At 39.0% G+C, this 21,414-nt stretch overlaps 1 protein-coding gene across 1 annotated transcript in view; it reads right to left on the bottom strand.

The window, feature by feature from the left end:
• XPO1 (exportin 1) overlaps nt 1-21,414 on the bottom strand; it is a 48,543-nt gene that overhangs the window by 22,496 nt on the left and 4,633 nt on the right. The window contains exons 3-4 of the mRNA XM_070429298.1: nt 14,250-14,351; nt 10,563-10,635 (exon numbers count right to left, since the gene is read on the bottom strand). Coding sequence (XP_070285399.1) covers nt 10,563-10,635; nt 14,250-14,351 — 175 coding nt within the window. The remainder of the gene's footprint in view (nt 1-10,562; nt 10,636-14,249; nt 14,352-21,414) is intronic.

Here is a 21,414-nt window from a genome sequence, read left to right on the forward strand (position 1 = left end):
TCTTATGCTAATTCCACATAAATAGGAAACTTTGTAAGAACGTAAGTGCTACCTTACCAGAAGTGGTAGAAAATTACTTTCTATCAAATATGTATGACACTAAAATATAATAGGACATTTTGAAAATATTGACTTGGTTTTTTAGATATAAAATATGTATTTAAATCAATATTATATTTTTATTATCCCACCATGGTATAAAACTGGAACAAACATACAAATAGGGGCACCTGTCTAAGATAAGACTGATAATACTTCTAACACCACATTCTAGGGGGTGGGGGAATGAATTTCTTATGAATTTGCTTTAGACACAAGGGCTTAAGAACCCCAAACTTAGCCCTGACTGGTTTGGCTCATTGGATAGAGCATCGGCCTGCGGACTGAAGGTCCCAGGTTCGATTCCGGTCAAGGGCATGTACCATGTTTGCGGGCACATTCCCATAAGGGGTGTGCAGGAGGCAACTGATCGATGTTTCTAACTCTCTATCCCTCTCCCTTCCTCTCTGTAAAAACTCAATAATAAAAAAAGAACCCCAAACTTAAATTTTCTTTTCAAAATTACCAACAAAGGAAAACAACCACCATCTGTGTTCAATAGAGAGCAATAGAGAGATGATGTGAAAGAATACGCAACAGCATTAGTCATTAGGGAAATGCAAATTAAAACCAGAAGCCATCATATGCTAGAATTAAAAACACTCACCATTCCAAGCTTTAGTGAGGATGTAAAGCATATTCATATACTTTACATTCACAAGAATGTAAAATGATACAACCATTTTGGAAAATAGTTAAACATACACCTACACGATGTGGGTGATAGAAACCAGGTTGGAGGGTAGGATAGGTAATTAAAAGATTAACATCTTTTCTTTTTTAAAAAAAAGTATATTTTTAATAGAGGCCCGGGTCCCTCGGCCTGGCCTGTGGGGATCGGGCCGAAACTGGCAGACTGACATCCCCCGGAGGGGTCCTGGAGTGCGAGAGGGCACTCTGCAAAGTTGCTGTCGTTCACCAGCTCCTGAGTTGAGCGTCTGTCCCCTGGTGGTCAGTGTGCATCATACTACCAGTAAGCCGGTCGAATGGTCGCTTAGGCTTTTATATACATACTAGGGGCCCGGTGCACAAAGATTCATGCATGGGGGGAGAGGGGGTTGGTGGGAGTGTTGGAGGGGGTCCCTCAGCTCTACCTGTACCTTCTCCAATCTGGGAGGTCTCAGGGGAGCCCTCTCCAATCTGGGAGTTTCTGTCTGTCTTTGCAATCATATGAGCGAATTGTCTGAGACCCCCAACCCAGTTTGGTTTGTTGCTCACAGAATAGAGGCATTTTTTCCCCCTTTGCTTCATTGGTAGAGATTTCCTGGAAGTTTTAGGATATCTTCCCTTTACTTTTTCCTAGACACTGTGATTTTACTTATGTCTCTCATCTTTGCTTTCCCTCCATCCCCCACTGGAACAGTAACTTGCTCTAGGCTCATTTTGATCTAGTGTCTAGGACAGTGATGGCAAACCTTTTGAGCTCGGCGTGTCAGCATTTTGAAAAACCCTAACTTAACTCTGGTGCCGTATCACATATAGAAATTTTTTGATCTTTGCAACCATAGTAAAACAAAGACTTATATTTTTGTTATTTATTTTGTATATTTAAATGCCATTTAACAAAGAAAAATCAACCAAAAAAATGAGTTCGCGTATCACCTCTGACAGGCGTGTCATAGGTTCGCCATCACTGGTCTAGGAGATCCGTCTGCCACCAGACTACGATTCCCAGCATTCCTGGTGCTCCCCATGCTCTGGGCTTCTGCCGCAGGTCCTAGTGCTGCCACCAGAACTACTATTCCCAGAATTCCTGGTGTTCCCTGCGCTGGGAGTGACTGAGGGAGCCATGGCCCCCTAAACATCCGGCTCTCCTGCTCTGCTCTCTGCCCGGTGACCAAGGGAGCCACGTCCCCCCAAGGGAGCAACCAAGAAAGTCAAGTCCCCCCAAGGGAGCAACCGAGGGAGCCACGGCCCCCCCAAGCTGCTGGCTCACCCGCTTCTGCTCTCTGCCCGGCTCCTGTGCATGTAAATTAACCCACCATCTTTGTGAAGTTAATCTGCATATTCACTACTGATTGGCTGGTGAGTGTAGCAAAGGGATGGTCAATTTACATGTTTCTCTTTTATTATATGCAGTCAGGCCTTGACTTACGAGTTTAATTTGTTCCGTGACGGAGCTCGTAACTCAAATTACTCGTATGTCAAATCAAAAGTGAACGAGTGAGACACGTGATGCTGGGCTGATGTTGTGGTGTTCACTATGACGTTTGCTGAGCCAACTAGCGGTGGGGTATCTGAAGCTGGCTCGTAACCCGAATTTTAGCTCGCAACTCAAAGTGAAAAATCAGCTGAGAGTCGGCTCGTATCTCGAAAAACTCGTTAGTCAGGACACTCGTAAGTCAAGACCCCACTGTAGGTTGATTTCAGAGAAGAAGAAGGAGAAAGGGATAAAAACATCAATGATGGGAGAGAATCACTGATCAGCTGCCTCCTGCACATCCCACATTGGGGATTGAGCTCACAACCTGGACATGTGCCCTGACCAGGAATGGAACCATGACCTCCTGGATCACAGGTTGATGTTCAACCACCGAGCCACGCCAGCCAGGCCAAGATGAACATCTTGATTATAGTGGTGGCTTCATGGGTATATGCATAAATTAAAACTTATCAAATTGCGTGGGGCTATCTGGTGTGAGGGCGTGTGAGGTGGGGAGGGGGCTGCTGGCAGCTGCTGGAAGTCAAGGGTGGGGTGTGCACAGGCAGACTGCGGCATGCACAAGCAGACTGGGGCATGGGGACGGTTGGGGATCCGAAAAAAATAACATATAACTTATCAAATTATACACTTTAGAAATGCTATGCAAAGTGTATGGCAACTTATACCTTAATAAAACAAACAAAACAGCAAATACAAATAATTTTAAAAGCCAGCATCACTTACAATCAACATATTGAACATGTGATCTTCAGTACAATGGGAGGTCTTAATTAAGCATGGGAGTGACCCAATGAGTTCTGTTTTTAAAATATCATGGTAAATCCTAGCCCTGGCCAGCTTGGCTCAGTGGATAGAGCGTCAGCCTGCGGACTAAAGGGTCCCAGGTTCCATTCCGGCCAAGGGCACATGCCTGGGTTGCAGGCTCAATCCCCAGTAGGGGGTGTGCCGGAGGCAGCCGATCAATGATTCTTTCTCATCATTGATGTTTCTATCTCTCTCTCCTTCTCCCTTCCTCTCTGAAATCAATATATTTTAAAAATAAATAAATAAACAAACAAATAAATAAAATATCATGGTAAATCCTTTACGGGGACTATAACACACAAATGTGGGTATTAAGAAGTCCAGCCCTAACCGGTTTGGCTCAGGGGATAGAGCGTCAGCCTGTGGACTGAAAGGTCCCAGGTTCGATTCCGGTCAAGGGCATGTACCTTGGTTGCGTGCACATCCCCAGTAGGAGGTGTGCAGGAGGCAGCTGATCAATGTTCCTCTCTCATCGATATTTCTACCTCTCTATCCTTCTCCCTTCCTTTCTGTAAAAAATCAATAAAATATATACTTTTAATAATAAAAGAAAGAAGTCCAGTTAGGAAGCTATTGCAGAAATTTTTTCAAAATAGCTTGAGACTAGTATATGTATACTAGAGGCCCAGTGCATGAAAATCATGCACTGGGTGTGTGTGTGTGTGTGTGTGTGTGTGTGTGTGTGCCCGTCCCTCAGCTCAGTCCACACCCTCTCGCAGCCTGGGACCCTTTTTTCCTTACGGCCCACCTGCAGCAGAGGCAGGAGAGGCTCCTGCCAACTGTGCTCACCAGCCATGAGCCCAGCTTCTGGCTGAGCGGCGCTCCCCCTGTGGGAGCATACTGATCACCAGGGGGGCAGCTCCTGCGTTGAGCGCCTGCCCCCTGGTGGTCAGTGCACATCATAGCGACCAGTCGTTCCGCCATTCAGTTGATTTGCACACTAGGGTTTTATTATATAGGATGGTAAAATGGAAATGGAGATATTTTTATGGAAAAAAAAAAGACTTCAAAACACATGCTGTTTATTCATATCCAGCACCTAGAGGCACAGAGAGCTTTACACATATTCCACCTCTTATATCACAATAACCTTGGCAAGACAGTCAAAATTCAAAGAGGTACAGAAACTTATGTAAGATCATATAGTAAATTACCATGTGCCTCATTCCAAAGGAAAGCATTGTATAAAACCTTATGGGTAACCTAGCTGGTTTTGCTCAGTGGTTAAGGATTAGGCACACGGACTAAAGGGTTGCAGGTTTGATCTGGACCCGGCTGGGGCATGTGCAAGAGGCAACTAATTGATGTGTGTCTCGCTCACATTCATGTTTCTCTCTCTTTGTCTCTTCCCCTCACTTCCACTCTCTCTTAAAAATCAATGGAATAGAAAAGTGGGGGGAAAAAAATCAATGGAAAAATATCTTAGGGTGAGGATTAACAGAAACAAACAAAAAAACCTTAAGAGTAATCAGCTTTGGTCTGTCAACTTCATAAATTGTAACACAGAACTGCACAACTCAGAAACTTTGTCCAACTACTTTAAGTGACCAAACTGCCAAATGTTCAATTATGATTGTATATCACTTTGGACTATTCATTAATTCGTCACTCCTCTTTCCAATATCAGCAAATTCATATCTATCTCATAAAATGATTTATAAATCATATGCCTTAATAGAATAAAACACAAGCCTTTGGTTTAAATTTTTTAAAATACAGAGATACCTTTATACAAATAATTACTTCAGGGAGGAATAAAAGGAGTTTTAGTATCTCCCCCCACTCCTTTATGGTTTAAAATTTCTAAACTAAGTACAAAAATTACTTTTTAGCCCTAGCTGCTTTGGCTCAGTGGATAGGGTGTCAGCCCCCAGACTGAAGAGTCCCGGGTTTGATTCTGGTGTAGAGCATGTACCAGTTGCAACTTGATTCCAGTTCCAGGGCTGGGGTGCATGTGGGAGACAACCACTCAATGTATCTCTCTCAAATCAATGTTTCTCTCCCCCCACCCTTCCCACTCTCTCTAAAAATCAATGGAAAATATCCTTGGCTGAGGACTAACAACAACAGAATTTTCTAAAATTATTTTTTAAAAGGGAGGGGGGTTTACCTGAATAATGAAAGTTGTTGTGCAACTAAGACATAGATTCAATATCACTGACAATTCTAGCATATCTTTAATTACTCCAGTGACTAGCACACACGCCCCATCTGGAAATTATTCTACTTCACATATTAAAATTTCCTTCATCTTTAAGTCAAAAATATTTAGTCTTTGACTTATCACTCATCTCTGCAAATATTCGCTTCAAAACTTAACCTCAAAGATATCAATTATATAACATATAATTTATAAGAGTAAAAATATAGGGAAAGTCATTATTTCCTTAAAGTAGAAGAATTCAGTAAATTGGATAACATTAACTCAATAATATGCAATTTATTAGTTGAATAATTATATACTGACACATGTACCAAGAAATAAGAATGCAATAGACATTCTCTGATCCTTAACATCATTAAGCTAACATTTTGAGGTATTAAGAGAGAGAGAAAAAACAATGACAGCCACGTATGAGAAATGTTATGGCGGTGGTGGTGGAGGGAGACTACAAATAGTTAACGTTTTCTTCTGGCCTAAAAAAACCCCAACAACAACAAAGCAATGTAGCAGATTTTGTATTATATAAATCTAAATTTATTAAAATGTTTTATTATGGCCCTAGGCAGTTTGGCTCAGTGGATGGAGCATCAGACTGTGGACTGAAGGGTTCTGAGTTCAATTCCAGTCAAGGACACATGCCCAGGTTTGCAGGCTCAATCCCCAATAGGGGCATGCAGGAGATAGTTGTTCAATAATTTTCTCTCATCATTGATGTTTCTATCTCTCTCCCTTCCTCTCTGAGATCAATAAAAATATATTTTAAAAAATGTTTTATTATGAACATTGTATCTCCCTTGATCATTTTTAAATTAAAATGTCACTTAACTGTGTGGTTTTTTTAAAATGTCCTTATTTGGCTAATTATTACCTGTGTGTTTTTTGCTCAATGAAATTGTATTCATCTGTGATCCACTGGTACAGAATCTACTAAGGGAACATGCAGCAAGAAACATCTAAACACAGTCTAGAATTGTCAGAGATTTTCCTGGCAAAGTGCTTAAGACAAGAGGCCTGAATTAAAAGTACCATTACCCTAAAAGAACATGTGAAAATTAACCATTTATGAACAAGCACTTGAAATCAGATTTTTAAAATTGCTAGATGGAAAAAATGTACAAAATTTATTTTGGTTTGTTGTTTGTGTAGCTAAACCTACACTTCCTTTAAAATACAAGCATTGCAATTGTATGAAGGAACTTGTCTAAAGGGCCCGACCTAATCATTATTCCCTTCTTTTAACACATTCTGACCCTTAGCATGCACTCCGATGTAAGGATATATTTATAGAGTCTTAATACCTAATCATGCTTTGTTCGAAGCAGATGCACAATATGTGCCCAGGAAAATCTGTAATAATAAAAGTGTACTATGCTAATTATACCGGATGTCCTTCTGGACAACGGCGTGGTGGGGGCCAAGACAGAGGCAGCTGCTGTGGCGGGTGGGAGCCGAGCCCCTTGCATGAATTTCGTGCATCGAGCCTCTAGTAAATATATATGCTAAGATAGAGTAAGAAGTAGCGCTGACAGCTTTAAACGACATGACAAAGACAAAGAAATGTACAGTACTTGAAGGGTTATACTAATTCATTTCCAATACCAAAGTTACTTAAAGATGAAGGAAAATTAACTTTCAGAAATACTAGCATATTCTATGAAATACAAAATCTTAAGCCTGGAGAAGCCTCCCAGTACTGACAATACAATACTGAATTTATTTTCCAATGCTTTACTGATGAGAAAAGAACAGAACAGAATTCTCTTAAGCCAAGCAGTATAATCACCACTGCTTCCCCTCCAGTCTTTTCAAACATGACAATAGGCTCTTGAAAGTAAAGTCTTAAGCCCTCTGAAATATTATATGTTGGATACTTGCATATTAATATATGGGAGCTCTTACGATGTCATAATACAAAACCAAATATATATGCATATGAGCATAACCAATGGACACAGACAGCAGGGGGGACGAGGGCATGTGCTGGGGGATGGGAGCGGCCGGGGAGAGGTCAATGGGGCAAAAAAGGAAACTTATGTAACACTATAAATAAAGAATTAAATTTAAATTGAACAAAAAACAAATATACCACACTCCCCTTCATGTAGAAAGCAAACAATGTTGAATCCTCAGGTAGACCCTTAGCCTCTAATTTTATAAATAACAAATATAATCATGACTTTGATAAACTAGTATAATTTTAAATCACTTAAATTTAAACCTGGAAAAGGTCATGGAAGATCATCTAGTACAGTCGTCGGCAAACTCATTAGTCAACAGAGCCAAATATCAACAGTACAATGATTGAAATTTCTTTTGAGAGCCAAATTTTTTAAACTTAAACTATATAGGTAGGTACATTGTTATTAACTTAATTAGGGTACTCCTAAACTGGCCTTTGCTAAAAACGTCCTCAATCTGACTGAGGTACGTTCGATGAGGTTGACCCTTTCCAACTCTCCCATCCACACTTGTCTTGTATACTTGTTTCGTCTATCTCCTTTCCGAAAACCGACTTCTGTGCATGGGCCACAAAGTTTCAATGGCACTGTATGTGTGCGCTCGCATGTGGTATTTTGTGGAAGAGCCACACTCAAGGGGCCAAAGAACCGCATGTGGCTCACGAGCCGCGGTTTGCCAACCACTGATCTAGTACAGTCTTTATGTGATCACAAGTAAAGGTCTAGGTGTTTAAAAACAAAAGAGGGACTTATACTACAGTAAAATGGTACTGACGTAAAAGAGTAAACACTTTTTTTGGGTATGGTAAGTCACGGCCGAAGTTAAATTTGAGGCCCAGAACATGTGTATCAAACAAAAGTAGTAAAGGAAAACAGCATCTAAGGTCCCTAAAGAGCAATGGGAAAGTATGAAGGATCTATTTGGGCCAACAGTCAAACTGCTCTTATTAGTTTCTGAGACGGTCACAGAACATGATCTAAAATGGTTGCAATGCAAAATAAAACATTTAAAGAAATAGGAACTTCTTTTGGAGACACTATTTCCTCCTATACTATCATTCTTAATCTTTATTTTAAAATATATTAAAAATATTTGTCATTAAAACTTGTCTTATTTACCTCTAAGCATGCTAAATAGATAATCAGACTAGCTGAATAAATCCAGGTCCCTATCCCACCATAAAGATGACATGAGAGCCTAGCCCATGTTGCTCAGTGGTTGAGCATAGACCCATGAACTAGGAGGTCACAGTTCAATTCCCAGTCAGAGCACATGCCTGGGCTGCGGGCTCAATCCCCAGTGTGGGGTGTGCAGGAGGCAGCCAGTGATCAATGATTATCTCTCATCACTGCTGTTTCTATCTCTCTCTTCCTCAATGAAATCAATAAAAAAATGTATTTTTTTAAAAAAGAGATGACATGAGAAATCAAGTGAAAGACGACATCTTAAAGATCCATAGTCAAAGAAAGGGGCATCTATACTAATAAAAGCCTAGGTGGTCCTCGCGCCCTCATGTGTGAAGCCACCGTAAGATGGCATGTGCACAGCAGAGGTGGGGCCTGGCAGCCGCTCTGCACAGTGAGGCCTGGGGATCCTGAGGTTCCACCACCTCACATGGAGGAGGCAGGTTGCAGCAGGTGAGGGCAGTTGTGGGCGATCAGGTCGGCAGGGGAGTGGTTAGGGGGCAATCAGGCTGGCAAGCAGAAGCAGTTAGGGGCAATCAGGCAGGTAGGCAGGTGAGCAGTTAGGAGCCAGCGGTCCCGGATTGTGAGAGGGTGCAGACCGGGATGAGGAACACTCCCCACCCCAGCCCCTGCAACAATTTTTTTGCACCAGGCCTCTAGTCTATATAATAAAAGCCTAAGCAACTATTATGGTGGAATGACCAGAAAGACTGGTCACTGTGAGACACACTGACCACCAGGGGACAGACGCTCAGTGCAGGAGGTGCCCCCTGGTGGTTAAGTGTGCTCCCACAGGGGGAGCATCGCTCGGCCAGAAGCCGGGCTCATGGCTGGCGAGCGCAGCGGTGGAGGCAGGAGCCTCTCCCACTCCACGGCAGCACTAAGGAGCAGCGAGCAGTAAGAAGCGAGGGGTGTCGCCCCCCCCCCCCGCCCCAGTGCATGAATTTCGTGTACTGGGCCTCTAGTATTTTAATAGAAGAAAATACCACCAAAAGTAGTATACTCCCTATTATAAAGTACAGACTCTATGTTTTTCAGAGATTAAAACAAGTGATATAAAGTAGGCAATAAAGGCAATACATGAAAAATTAAAGTAAATGCAAAGAATTCCAAGAGTCTACCTTATCCCATGTTTCTTAAACTATGACTACTTTTACCAAAATAATACAAAGGGAAAAGTTAAATGCCAGGTGGGGCAAAAGTGGGCTTACAACTGTTCATATGGAAAATATTACAATAACAATAAACTTTCACATACTCACAACTGTAAACCTACTTTTGCTCACCATATCTTCATTTTCTTATCTTTATTTTAAGATGTCAACCTCTTACAATTCAAAAGGTAAAGGCTTACTGTGATTTTTAAAATGTTTTTTTCCTTTTCTTCTTTAAGTTTGTGTACTGTTGATGTGTTATAACATTCATTACTTGTCAGTTACTGTCCTACATTTTTAAACAATTCACACATTCAAATTTTATTCACTTCAGACATGGTTCCAGAGTAACTAAATTCATATTTTTCATCACAATATTATAAAAAGTTTGAATAGTATGGTGTCCTTTGTCCCCAAAAAGATAACCTTATAAACAACCTGCTTTGCCACATGATGACATCCATAATCTCTATCTATCTATCTATAATGATAAAAGGGTAATATGCTAATTAGACCGACCAAGCTGGGGCTGGAGGAAAGCCAGCCCGGGTTCCAGGTGCCTGCAGGCTGCCGGAGGAGGGAAGCAGCCCGGGTCCTCGGGTGCCTGCGGGCGGCTATAGGAGGGAAGCCGGTGCCAGCAGCTGGGGGAAAGAGAGGCCTGCTCTTTCACAAATTTTCGTGCACCAGGCCTCTAGTAGCTACGACACACACTGACCACCAGGGGGCAGACACTCAATGCAGGAGATGCCGAGCTGAGGTGACTTGGCAGCTGCAGTTCTCCAGTGACGCACCGGGAACCAGAGAGGAGGGAGCCTGATTCTGGGGTGCATAATCCAAGAACTGCCCTCTCGCAATCCAGGACCCCTCAGGGCTTGACGGAGAGCTGGTTTTGGCCCGATCCCCCGAGGCCAGGCCCAGTTAGAGCATAATAAACTAGATTCAATACACCCACTACCCAAATACTTAACTATGATAAAAAATGTCAGGATTCATAAAGTTTCTCTGAATTTACAATTTCATAAAATATTTCCTACCTTCACACTGGTTCCTCGGAAGAATCTTCCATCTTGTTTTTATCACATTTTCCAAAATTTGTAGTCCATAATACTGAAAATTGGATAACAGAGATATGTGAATATATTACTGTAAGAATATCAACTTTCAAGATTCACAAATGGACAGACATTCACACATTTACATCTAAAATTTCAAAAACATTCTGCTACCAAGTTTAATTACATATATTAAACAAGGATCTATTCACCCATATACTGAGTTTTCATGCATTTTCCTCATTTTATTGTTTACTACTCTATTTAATGTCCTGCTGTTTACACATGCTCACACCAGGAAGAACCAAATAAAAAGCCTTTTTGCAGCCAATTGGGCTTATCTGTAGAAGGAAGTAGAAGCCAGATATGAATTCACAGCATAAATGACTGCTTACAGGCTCACGTACTTTAACACGACCAGGTTCCTAAGAATTTAGCTGCTTGGATGCTGTCAAGCTTCCTACCATCCTCTAGGAGTTGTAAGCTCTTGGCCAAGCATTAAAGTATTGCCAAAGATACTTTCTATAGAAAGTCTTTACAAACATCACTGGTGTGTTATTTAAGGAGCAGCAAGACAGCCCATGGGTTTAATTTTAAATTTTAACCCCACCCTTATATTTGCTATTTCTATTAACTTAAAGATAAACTTTTGTGCACAGTCAAAAATAATACAAGTGCATGTTGCAATCTGTATCTACCTTTCAGGTATTCCTTCCTAAATATAGAAGTTATAACTGAAAATGTAAAAAAATGAATAAACAGATACCACTTTCAAGCCATTTTGTCCCTCCTGCTGATTACTCACTCTAAATAGTCAAGAATATTTCTAACAATTTATAATGCTGTAGGAGTTAAAACCCAAAATTATTATCATGACCAATTAGTGTGGATAGACAGGAGGAAGAAAAAAGACAAAATTATTGTGGTATGTTTTAACGGTTAAATTAGGGAAGAATCAGCTATAATACCTGAAAGGTAAACTCACTCATATATAGACCTCAGATTGCAAGTTTTGGCTGAGAATAAGAGTTCATCTTTAAAATGGTTAGTCATCACACAATAAAATAGGAGCATTAGTATTTCAACCAAAGGGATCACAAGAATGCTCATTTTATCCAAAGCACAATATAGACTGTCCCAAACTACATTGTGCTCAAACAGTAAATGTTTTTGCTGTTTTCTTTCATTTTAACATTTCACACTTTTCAGGAAAATTTTCAACTGAAATCCTTCATTTGCAAAACATTCCTTAAAGAGACGTCCAAGATAAAAGCAAGGCCAAAGCAAAATTCTGAAAATATAAATTTGATGCAGGGGTTTCATAATCAGCAGTAAATAGTGAAGCTTTCTATCATATTCATTTACACCTCTCTAAAGGTCTCAGAAAAATGTAAATAAAACAAAAAGGGAAAGTTTCTGGTTAAAATTGTAAATTAACTTTTAATTACATGGACTATTATCCTCTTGCTAATACTAAACTAATTAAAAAGATCTTTAAAAATTATGAAGCAAAGCAACCACAAATATACCAGTAAAAAGTAATAATTTAAATAACATTACCATATTTAGTCATAGTTTTTCAGCTTAGTTTTTAATCGAAGGATAGTCTTCCCTTCCTTTATTGTTACATTTATTTACATCTTCCTTTATATTTGATACTTTGTTATCTCAATGATCTGTTTACTGACCTCTAGTCCTTTCTCCAACTGTAAAAAGGAAGCATAAGCTTGCAGAAGACACAACTCATATTTGGGTCTTTCTGCCAAGGGGGCTGAAGCAAGAAGCCCAATATAAGCTTTTCACAAGTTAGGTCAAAGAAATAGATAGATCACCATCATAATATCCTAAAACCCAATTTGTCCTAAACAATTAGCGTCTACAGTTGAATTCATATTTATTTGAACAATAATATCTTTATTCAAAAATCTAAAGTGGCCCATCTGGCATGGCTCAGTGGTTGAGCATTGACCTATGAACCAGGAGGTCATAGTTCAATTCCCGGTCAGGGCACATGCCTGGGTTGTCGGCTTGATCCTCAGTGTGGGGCATGCAGAAGGCAGCCGATCAATGATTCTCACCATTGATGATTCTCTCTCTCCCTCTCCCTTCCTCTCTGAAAGAAATAAAAGTATATTTAAAAAACAATAACAAACACACCCCAAAATCTAAAGTGACAGCCAAATCCGAAGGCCAATGAAAAATGACTACTTTGGAAATATCCACAAGTAATTCAATCATTCTAAAGAATTACATTTCTGCTTTACATCTCAGGATTTGAGAAATCCACTGCTGAGTTATGAAGATGAGGGACAGAAAACAGCAAAGACTAAACGAAAAAAATAAATGCATGAAGTGATCCCTATGGTAGAAATTTCTACTGAGCCCCCAGAAATACTTATTTTATGCATTGAATTCCCCTTTCCCCTCCCACCGCCCATGAAACAAAAACAATTGATGAACAGAATTCAGTTAAAGGGAATCAAAAGGGTAGACCTTGTGGAGGCCTGCCGTCAAAGCCTAGCTGTGTCAGTTGCACAGGAAGACACCCCTTTTCTTCCTATTACAAGCAATCAACATAATGGAACATTATGATTAATATCAGGTAGTGTTAACATCTTTAAAGAAAAAAAAAATGATTGCATAAAAGCCAAATGTCAGAGTGCATAACTTTAGCACCAAATCATTTGTAATTTATGTAAATCGAAGAATTCTTTACCTGTTGCTTTCTTTCTGTTCCTTTAATCATCTCATTTTTCACAAGACAAATTTGAGTTTTTAAAAATACTGTTGATAAATCAACTTAAACATTAGTAATGTCTGTCAGTATAAAAAGCAAAATTTACCAGGCAAGCAAACAGGCAAACACTGTTATGTTACTTAAGGTTAGCACTTTGAGGAAGTTCTGAACTGTATTTTTGCCCGAAAATTTACAAGATGTCAAAACTAATTAATATTTTAAAACTGTTAATTAACACAGTCTGATTTCAGAAACAGATGTGAACATGGCTATTTTCTGTTTTAACACAATGTGTAGCAAGTGGAAACCTTGTGCATATTAAACAGAATGCCATGCATGGTATTTTGTTAAGTTAATGCAGTTTAAAGAGAAGTGTGAATCACCAAGCCTAAAACAGTGAAAACACATTTTGATCAACCCTTCTGTTCAAACTTAAGAAAAAGGACCTGGATTATAACATTTTCAATTGCAAATAAAAACTGAGAGCTGTCCCATTAAAAGCATTGGCACCACAGAGTAGGGTTTTACACTGCCCACACAACTTGGTGTTGGAGGTGCTTAGAGCCTGTATTATATTGATTACTTGCCCCCAAAAACTCCTCTGATGTTATGTTTCATCTCTGAATACATTCAGAATTTATGCTACTTAGATCTGTACACATATTCTAAAAAGAAAACAAAGCAAAACAAAAAAACCAAAACAAACAAACAAAAAAGCCACCTTGCATACTAGTCCCAATTACAAAGCTTCATAATTCTTAGGACTATTTGCAAGAATTAATTCTATGTTTAATACTCAATTTTGAATAAGTTAACAATATTAAATGATTTGAGATAACAAATGCTCATACTAAAAATGAGATACCTTCCTCAAAGTTTATGACTGGAAGAAAAGAAGAAATAAACGAATTTTAAAACCACTACTTGCTTACTTTCGTGTTCATATTCTGTGAAAATTCCAAAATTGTATCGACTCTTGTCCATGCATCAGGATGCTCCTTTAAATGTGTCAGTACTTCTTGAGCCATTCTTTGCTAAAATATTATACAAGAAGAACTTTAAACTCACTTGTTGTTTTGAATCATTTATTAAAATGGTATTGAACAAGGCACGAATCCTAACAGGACAATGATTCTACCAACTTTCAGAAACACTCAAATAATAAGTCTTTATAGAAATAAAAATGTGTTTGTTATCACTCAAACTTCAATTAAAAATAGGAATATTTATTCCTTTGAAACAACAGCCTTTTTGGGGTTCTTAAATCAAAGATCTTCTCTGACATAAACAAGTTCTCAGTACTTACAATCAACCAAAAACAACATAGAAAATTTCATCTACTTACATAAATAATGGTATACTGTTTTACAAGAGTCACCAACCTACCTCTTAACAAAATTTATCTATTAAAATGTATTGTGTGAAGGCATATAAACTAGGTCTAATACTTTAAATCTCAAATACCTATAGCTATATATGACATTAAGATCCTTAGACTAATTTTTTAAATAGTCTATTAAATATATTGTAAACTTGCATTTTTGAATGTCCTCAAATTTCATGTATTAAATCCTAGCTTATTTTGAAAGCTTTAAATTTTTAAAAATGCATGCCCTAGGTAGCTGGTATGGCTCACTGGATAGAGCGTCAGCCTACGGACTGAAGGGTCTCAGGTTTGATTCCAGTCAAGGGCACATGCCTGGGTTGTGGGCTCGATCCCCAGTAAGGGGGTGGAGGGGTGCAGAAAGCACCCGATCAATGATTCTCTCTCATCCTTGATGTTTCTGTCTCTTCCTCTCCCTCCCTCTCTGAAATCAATAAAAATAGATTTTAAAAAATTTTAATGCAAACCAAGAAAAAATATTAAATCAATGTAGCCATTATCTAGAATCTGTTTTTCTTTTAAGCATAAAAGATCTAAAACTTATGGAAGTCATCTCTAATAAATTTCTCCAGTGCCATTTCCTTCCTTCGTTCATTCTTTAAAAATAGTCACTATCATGAATTTGGTCTTTTCTTGTCCATATTTTCAGAGCATGTATATGAATTTCATAGAAACTACAGTTGAGTAGCCCTAGCCAGTTTGTCTCAGTGGACAGAGCGTCAACCTGCAGACCAAAGGGTCCCAGATTCGACCTCGGTTGCAGGCCCTTTCCAGCCCCGGCCCTGATCGGGGCTCGTGCAGGAGGCAACCAATCGATGTGCTTCTCACATCGATATTTCCGTCTGTCCCTCCCTTTCTCTTCCACTTTTCCTAAAAATCAATGGAAAAATATCCTCTGGTGAGGATTTAAAAAAAAAAAAAAATGCAGCCCTGACCATTTGTTTGGCTCAGTGGCTAGTGTCGGCCTGTGGACTGAAGGGTCCCAGGTTCGATTCCGGTCAAGGGCATATACCTTGGTTGTAGACACATCCCCAGTAAGGGGGTATGCAGGAGGCAGCTGATCGATGTTTCTCTCTCATTGATGTTTCTAACTATTCCTCTCCCTTCCTCTCGGTAAAATATCAATAAAATATATTTTTAAAAATTTTTAAATAAATAAAGCTTTAAATGTTTCCAAATCATAGGTGAGGACCGATCCAAAATATTAAATAAATAAATAATAAATAAAATAAAAAATAATAGTTGTGTAGTCACCAAATTTTATATCGTGTATTTTACAGAAATCCTCCTGTAATTTGCTCTTTCCTTTTGACAGTTTTTAGCTTCCTCACCTTTACTGAAATATGATTGAAATGAACAGTTTTAAAGATCTAGCCAGGTTGACATTATTTATATAGTTTTTTAAACCATTACAGTTTTCTTTCTATATATGAACAAAGACTGTTAATTCTATCATTAATAATGTGTGTTTCCCTCAAAAAGCAACAGCTTAATCTTTTTTAAGGGCTGTTTTGTAGCTCAACTGGATTCCCCCTAATGATCTTTTACCTATTTCTATCACGTTGTAGGCAAACAGCTAGCTTGATGGTTTTTAAATTTGTTTTGATTACCCTCCTGTTAGACTAATTTACTTGATCAAGGGTTTAAATCTATTCTATAAAACAAGAAACATCAAAAAAGGGGATGGGGGCAGAAGCATTCTTACTTCAATCATCTCTGATAGAGACATCTCATAATCTTTGACTTGGCTTTTATTCCAACTTATAGAAATAACCCTTATTCCTACTTTGGCTTTGATATCGAGAATTATTTTCCTCAGGTAGCAGTTATACCACATTCATCATTTTGCCATTAGTCAACCAGCAACATGTACTCTATTGTTTTTAAAACATTTCAGTTAAACTAAAGCTAGGTTGTGGTTCTAACACCACCACCAGAAGCCTCATGCAACTTAAAAATCAGCTGCCTGGGTTTCACCTGAGTGTTTGGGGCTAGGGCTAAAGTGTAAGCTGGAAAATGCAATTACTTACACACACACACACACTCTCTCTCTCTCTCTCTCTCTCTCTCTCTCTCTCTCTCTCTCGGCCCGGTGCACGGATTCATGCACTGGTGGGGTTCCTCGGCCTGGCCTACACCCTTTCACAATCTGGAACCCCTTGGGGGATGTTGGAGAGCCAGTTTCAGCCAGATTCCTGCAGGCCAGGCCGCCAGGCCGAGGGACCCCATCGATGCCCCTAGTATGCATATAAGATCTTTGGTTAATCTCTTCCTGCCCTCTCCTCTCCCCTCTGAGATTCATCAGTCAGTTCCATGTTTCCGTGCCTGTGGTTTCCCCTCCTGCGTTGAGCATCTACCCCTGGTGGTCAGTATGTGTCATAGCTACCGGCTGGTCACTTAAGCTTTTATATATATACTAGAGGCCTGATGCACTAAATTCGTGCAAGGGGGTTGGCCCTCGCAGCCCCGGCTTTGGTCACCGGGCTACCGGTCTAATTAGCATATTACACTTTTATTATAGATTTCATTTCATTTCATTAAGGACTGATAACTTAAGGGACTATAATTTATTATATAAAAGCCAGACTAAAGGCAGAGAGCGTACTTGATGTGAGTTATCTAGGGCTAAAGCACATTTTAGCAGTTCTGATTCTGAGAATCTCTAAATATTCATTTCTTACTAGACATAGAGTTGCATTTAAAATAGTAACAAATAGCCCTAGCTGGCTTTGTTCAGTGGTTAGAGCATCAGCCCTCAGACTGAAGGGCCTCAGGTTTGATTCTGGGCAAGGGCAAGTGTGGCAGGCAACAAATCAATGTTTCTCTCTTTTGTCTCTCCCCCTCCCTTCCACTGTCTAAAAATCAATGGGGAAAAATACCCTCAGAATAGGATTAACAAAAAATAAGTAAAATATAAAATAGTAACAAATATTAAAGAGATATCAAAAATCCATGCCTCTTAAAATCATGTTTCCTTTCAGTTTTCCTGTAATTTACTCTCCAAAGTTAATTCTAGTATTTGCATCCTAGTGTCTTTATTTTGCCCTAATTCCACTATCCTTATATAATATTCTATTACTAACTTAACACTCCAAAGAGGTTAAAAAGAAAAGAGGGAGAAAATCTTGCATCTCCCTGTGTTACTAACTGAATGGTGAAAGTATTCTAGTTGCTAAGCAATAGATTAAAAGAGTTAAAGACAACACAATAGTGGAGAAAACATCCAACTCTTCCATATCTTTTCCCCCTAGCTGCCTACTTGGCTAAAAATAGAAAAATGCTTATAACGGAAGGTAGTCCTAATGTTTCAGTGCTAAATTTCCTACTCCAGCCCCCCCATTTAAGTAAAAGTTCTGTTTACAGATTTATAAAGGCACCCTTGGGGTGTGGGGGTGAAGGAAGTCCTAATATATGGTGACGGAGAAGATTTGATATTGGGTGGTGGGCACAAGTTACAGATCTTATAACTTAGAAACCTACACCTGAACCCTATATGATCAATTAACCAATGTCACCCCTTCTAATAATTTCTTCCCCTCCAAAGTTATGTAATCCTTTTTAAAAAGTTAGACTAACTACAGTTTAGTTTAAAAGTTTAATCAGTATAATTTCTAGTTGCCATTTTCAGCACATATTTTATGAGATTAGGAAAAAATATATACTGTATTTTAAAAACAATTTGACATCACATATACTAAATCTTTATACTTCCAAAAGTACTCTTTAAACAAAATTCCTGTTAAGTATCAGGTACTATAACAGGTGCTTTACAAACCTCATCATTAATCCTCCAATCTCTTGCAAGGTAGGTAATAGTTTATAGAGGAGACTCCAGAGCAATAACTAGAAAACTTACTAGAATAAAATTAAGACAACTAACACGTTTTCTACTACATCTTTCTACTTCTTTTTATTCAAAATAAGATCCTCAAAGAGATGGTTACAAAAAAAAAAAACAGAACTAGAAGTTTAAAGACATGATTTTTAGAAAAGGAGTTCTTAAATCTTTAGGCTCTAAACCTCAGTTTCCTTATCCTATATATATATAATAAAAGCGTAATTAGCAAATTGACCGAACGGCCAAACAGCAGAACGGCCATCCAGGACCACGCTATGACACCCAATTGTGCCAGGCCAGCCAAGGACGATGTGATGCGAATGGTCAGGGGCCCAGCCATCGCCCCATTATCACTCCGCAGAGGGAGGCCCAGGCCACCAACCTGTGGGCTGTGGCGGGTGGGCGGGGCCTCCCTCTGTGAGGGAAGCCTGGGGCCAGAGGGAAGCAGGTACTGGGCAGTTGGGGGTGAAGTGGGGGGTGGGAAGAAGGCCTACCTACTCTTGCACGAATTTCATGCATCAGGCCTCTAGTCCATAATATAACAAATAGCAGTTTACTGATCATCTTTATGCAACTGATTTGTCATGAGATCTAAACTTAAAATCCTTACATTTGAGAAAGTTTTGCTTTTAAACATAGAAAATATTTACTTTTCTAAACCTGTTTATTTAAAATACAAATTTAAAACAAATCATTAAATCTCAATGCTGTGAAACATTACTAAAGACAGTATTACAACATATTTTTCTTGATAAAAATTACTGCTAATTCTCATTTATAAGCCTAGAACACTGGTCTCTTCGTTTATTCATATTACTTTTAGATATTGTAAATCAGCTTAAAAAAGACAAATATTAAACAGCAGCAATAACTGAATGATATGAAAAAATTAAATGCTCATCTTCCTAATGGCTATAGATTTGTGTTTCAAATATATTCAAAGCTGAGCCCAACTTTTCTTCATGCATTTTTAACCTTACTTTTATACTTTCTTCCAAAAGCAGCTGCTTTCCATACATACATGTTAAAATGAAATTAAGCTTAAAGCTCCATGTTGAATGTACAGCATGAGGAAACAACTACATGATATGGGTGATACAGATGGAGTAACTTTTCCAGGAATGCTTTTGGAGAAAAGAACTCTGACCAACTGCCCCTAGGAATATAAAACTGGACTAACAAGCTTATAAAAACCACTGCAGAGTAATTTTTCCATCACAGAATTTTTATGGCCCTTTCCTTTAAAATTCTCATTAACAAGATTTTCTTATCCAACAGAAAGGAAACTTACTCATTTAAAACTTTGACATTAGTTCCACAGGGTGAAGTCTCAAGACTGTCCAGTTTCTTGTTAACATTACATTTTAGAAACATTCCTGCCTCATGTCTCTTTAAATGGGGTATTAAAAACAAAACCCCCACACTTTACAATGATAAAAAATAGATTATGTGGTAAGATAATTCCCCTACATTAACAGTACCACTTTTACAAATGTTAAAATTCAAATTAACAGCCCAGCCAACCTATGAACTAGAAGATCATGGTTCCATTCCCGGTCAGAACACATGCCTGGGTTGTGCGCTCAATCCCCAGGGCGGGAGGAGGGGGCACATGCAGGAGGCAACCGATCAATGATTATTTCTCATAATAGATGTTTCTATCTCTCTTCTCCCTTACTTTCTGAAATCAATAAAAAAAAAATATATATATATATATTTTAAAATTCCAACAACATAAAGATGTTTGGTATTAAGATTCTTAAAAACAAGTTTATAGCCCAGCTGGTGTGGCTCAGTGCTTGAGTGTCAACCCATGCACCAATAGGTTCGATTCCTGGTCAGGAGACATGCCAGGGTTGTGGGCTCCATCCCCAGTAGGGGGGCATGCAGGAAGCAATCGATTGATGTTTCTTTCATCAATGTTTCTATCTCTCCCTTTCTCCTCTCTTAAAAAAAAAATCAATAAAACAAGTTTATATCTGTGAAGTTTTATAATTTAAATATTTTACAGATTAAAAGAATCATATTAACTACAAATGCATGATCTATGTGTAAGGTACATACTACTTTTACTATCTCTACAAAGCATTTAATACATTGTGCTCTGTCTCTTATTATTTCTTTCTTCTTTTTCTAAATCCTCACCAGAGGATATCTTAAAATTCTTTTTTAGAGAGTGGAAGGGAGGGGGGGAAGAGAAAAACATTGATTTGTTGCCTCCCACAGGCAGCTTGCATGCAGATCGATCCTGCAACCAAGGTATGTGCCCTTGTTCTTTTTTTTAAGTTTTTTTTAAAGGAAAAGTTAGATGAAAGAAATGCACCTTGAGCTTCTTTTTTTTTTTAAAAAAAAAGATATTTTATTGATTTTTACAGAAAGGAAAGGAGAGGGATAGAGAGTTAGAAACATCAATGAGAAAGAAGCATTGATCAGCTGCCTCCTGCACACCCCCTTACTGGGGATGTGCCCGCAACCAAGGTACATGCCCTTGACCGGAATCAAACCTGGGACCCTTCAGTCCACAGTCCCATGCTCTATCCACTGAGCCAAACCGGTCAGGGCTGCCCTTGTTCTTGACAGCAATCAAACCAGGCACTCTTCAGCAGGCTGACACTTTATCCACTGAGCCAAACTGGCCAGAGCTCTATTTTTTATTAAATGGAGTAAATGTTTAAGAATAACAGAACAAGTATAAGAAAATATTATTCCACTCTGTGTCAAAAGATAATGCAGTCCTAGCCGTTTTGGCTCAGTGGATAGAGCGTCAGCCTGCAGATTGAAAGGTCCCGGGCTTCATTTGGGTCTAGGGTACATGCCCGGGTTGCAGGCTTGCCCCCCACGGGGGATTGTGAAGGAAGCAGCAAATCAATGATTC

Source organism: Myotis yumanensis, unplaced genomic scaffold (genome assembly GCF_028538775.1).
Source record: "Myotis yumanensis isolate MYYU_CA2020_CCGP unplaced genomic scaffold, mMyoYum1.0.hap1 SCAF_11, whole genome shotgun sequence".
Taxonomy (NCBI): Eukaryota; Metazoa; Chordata; class Mammalia; order Chiroptera; family Vespertilionidae; genus Myotis; species Myotis yumanensis.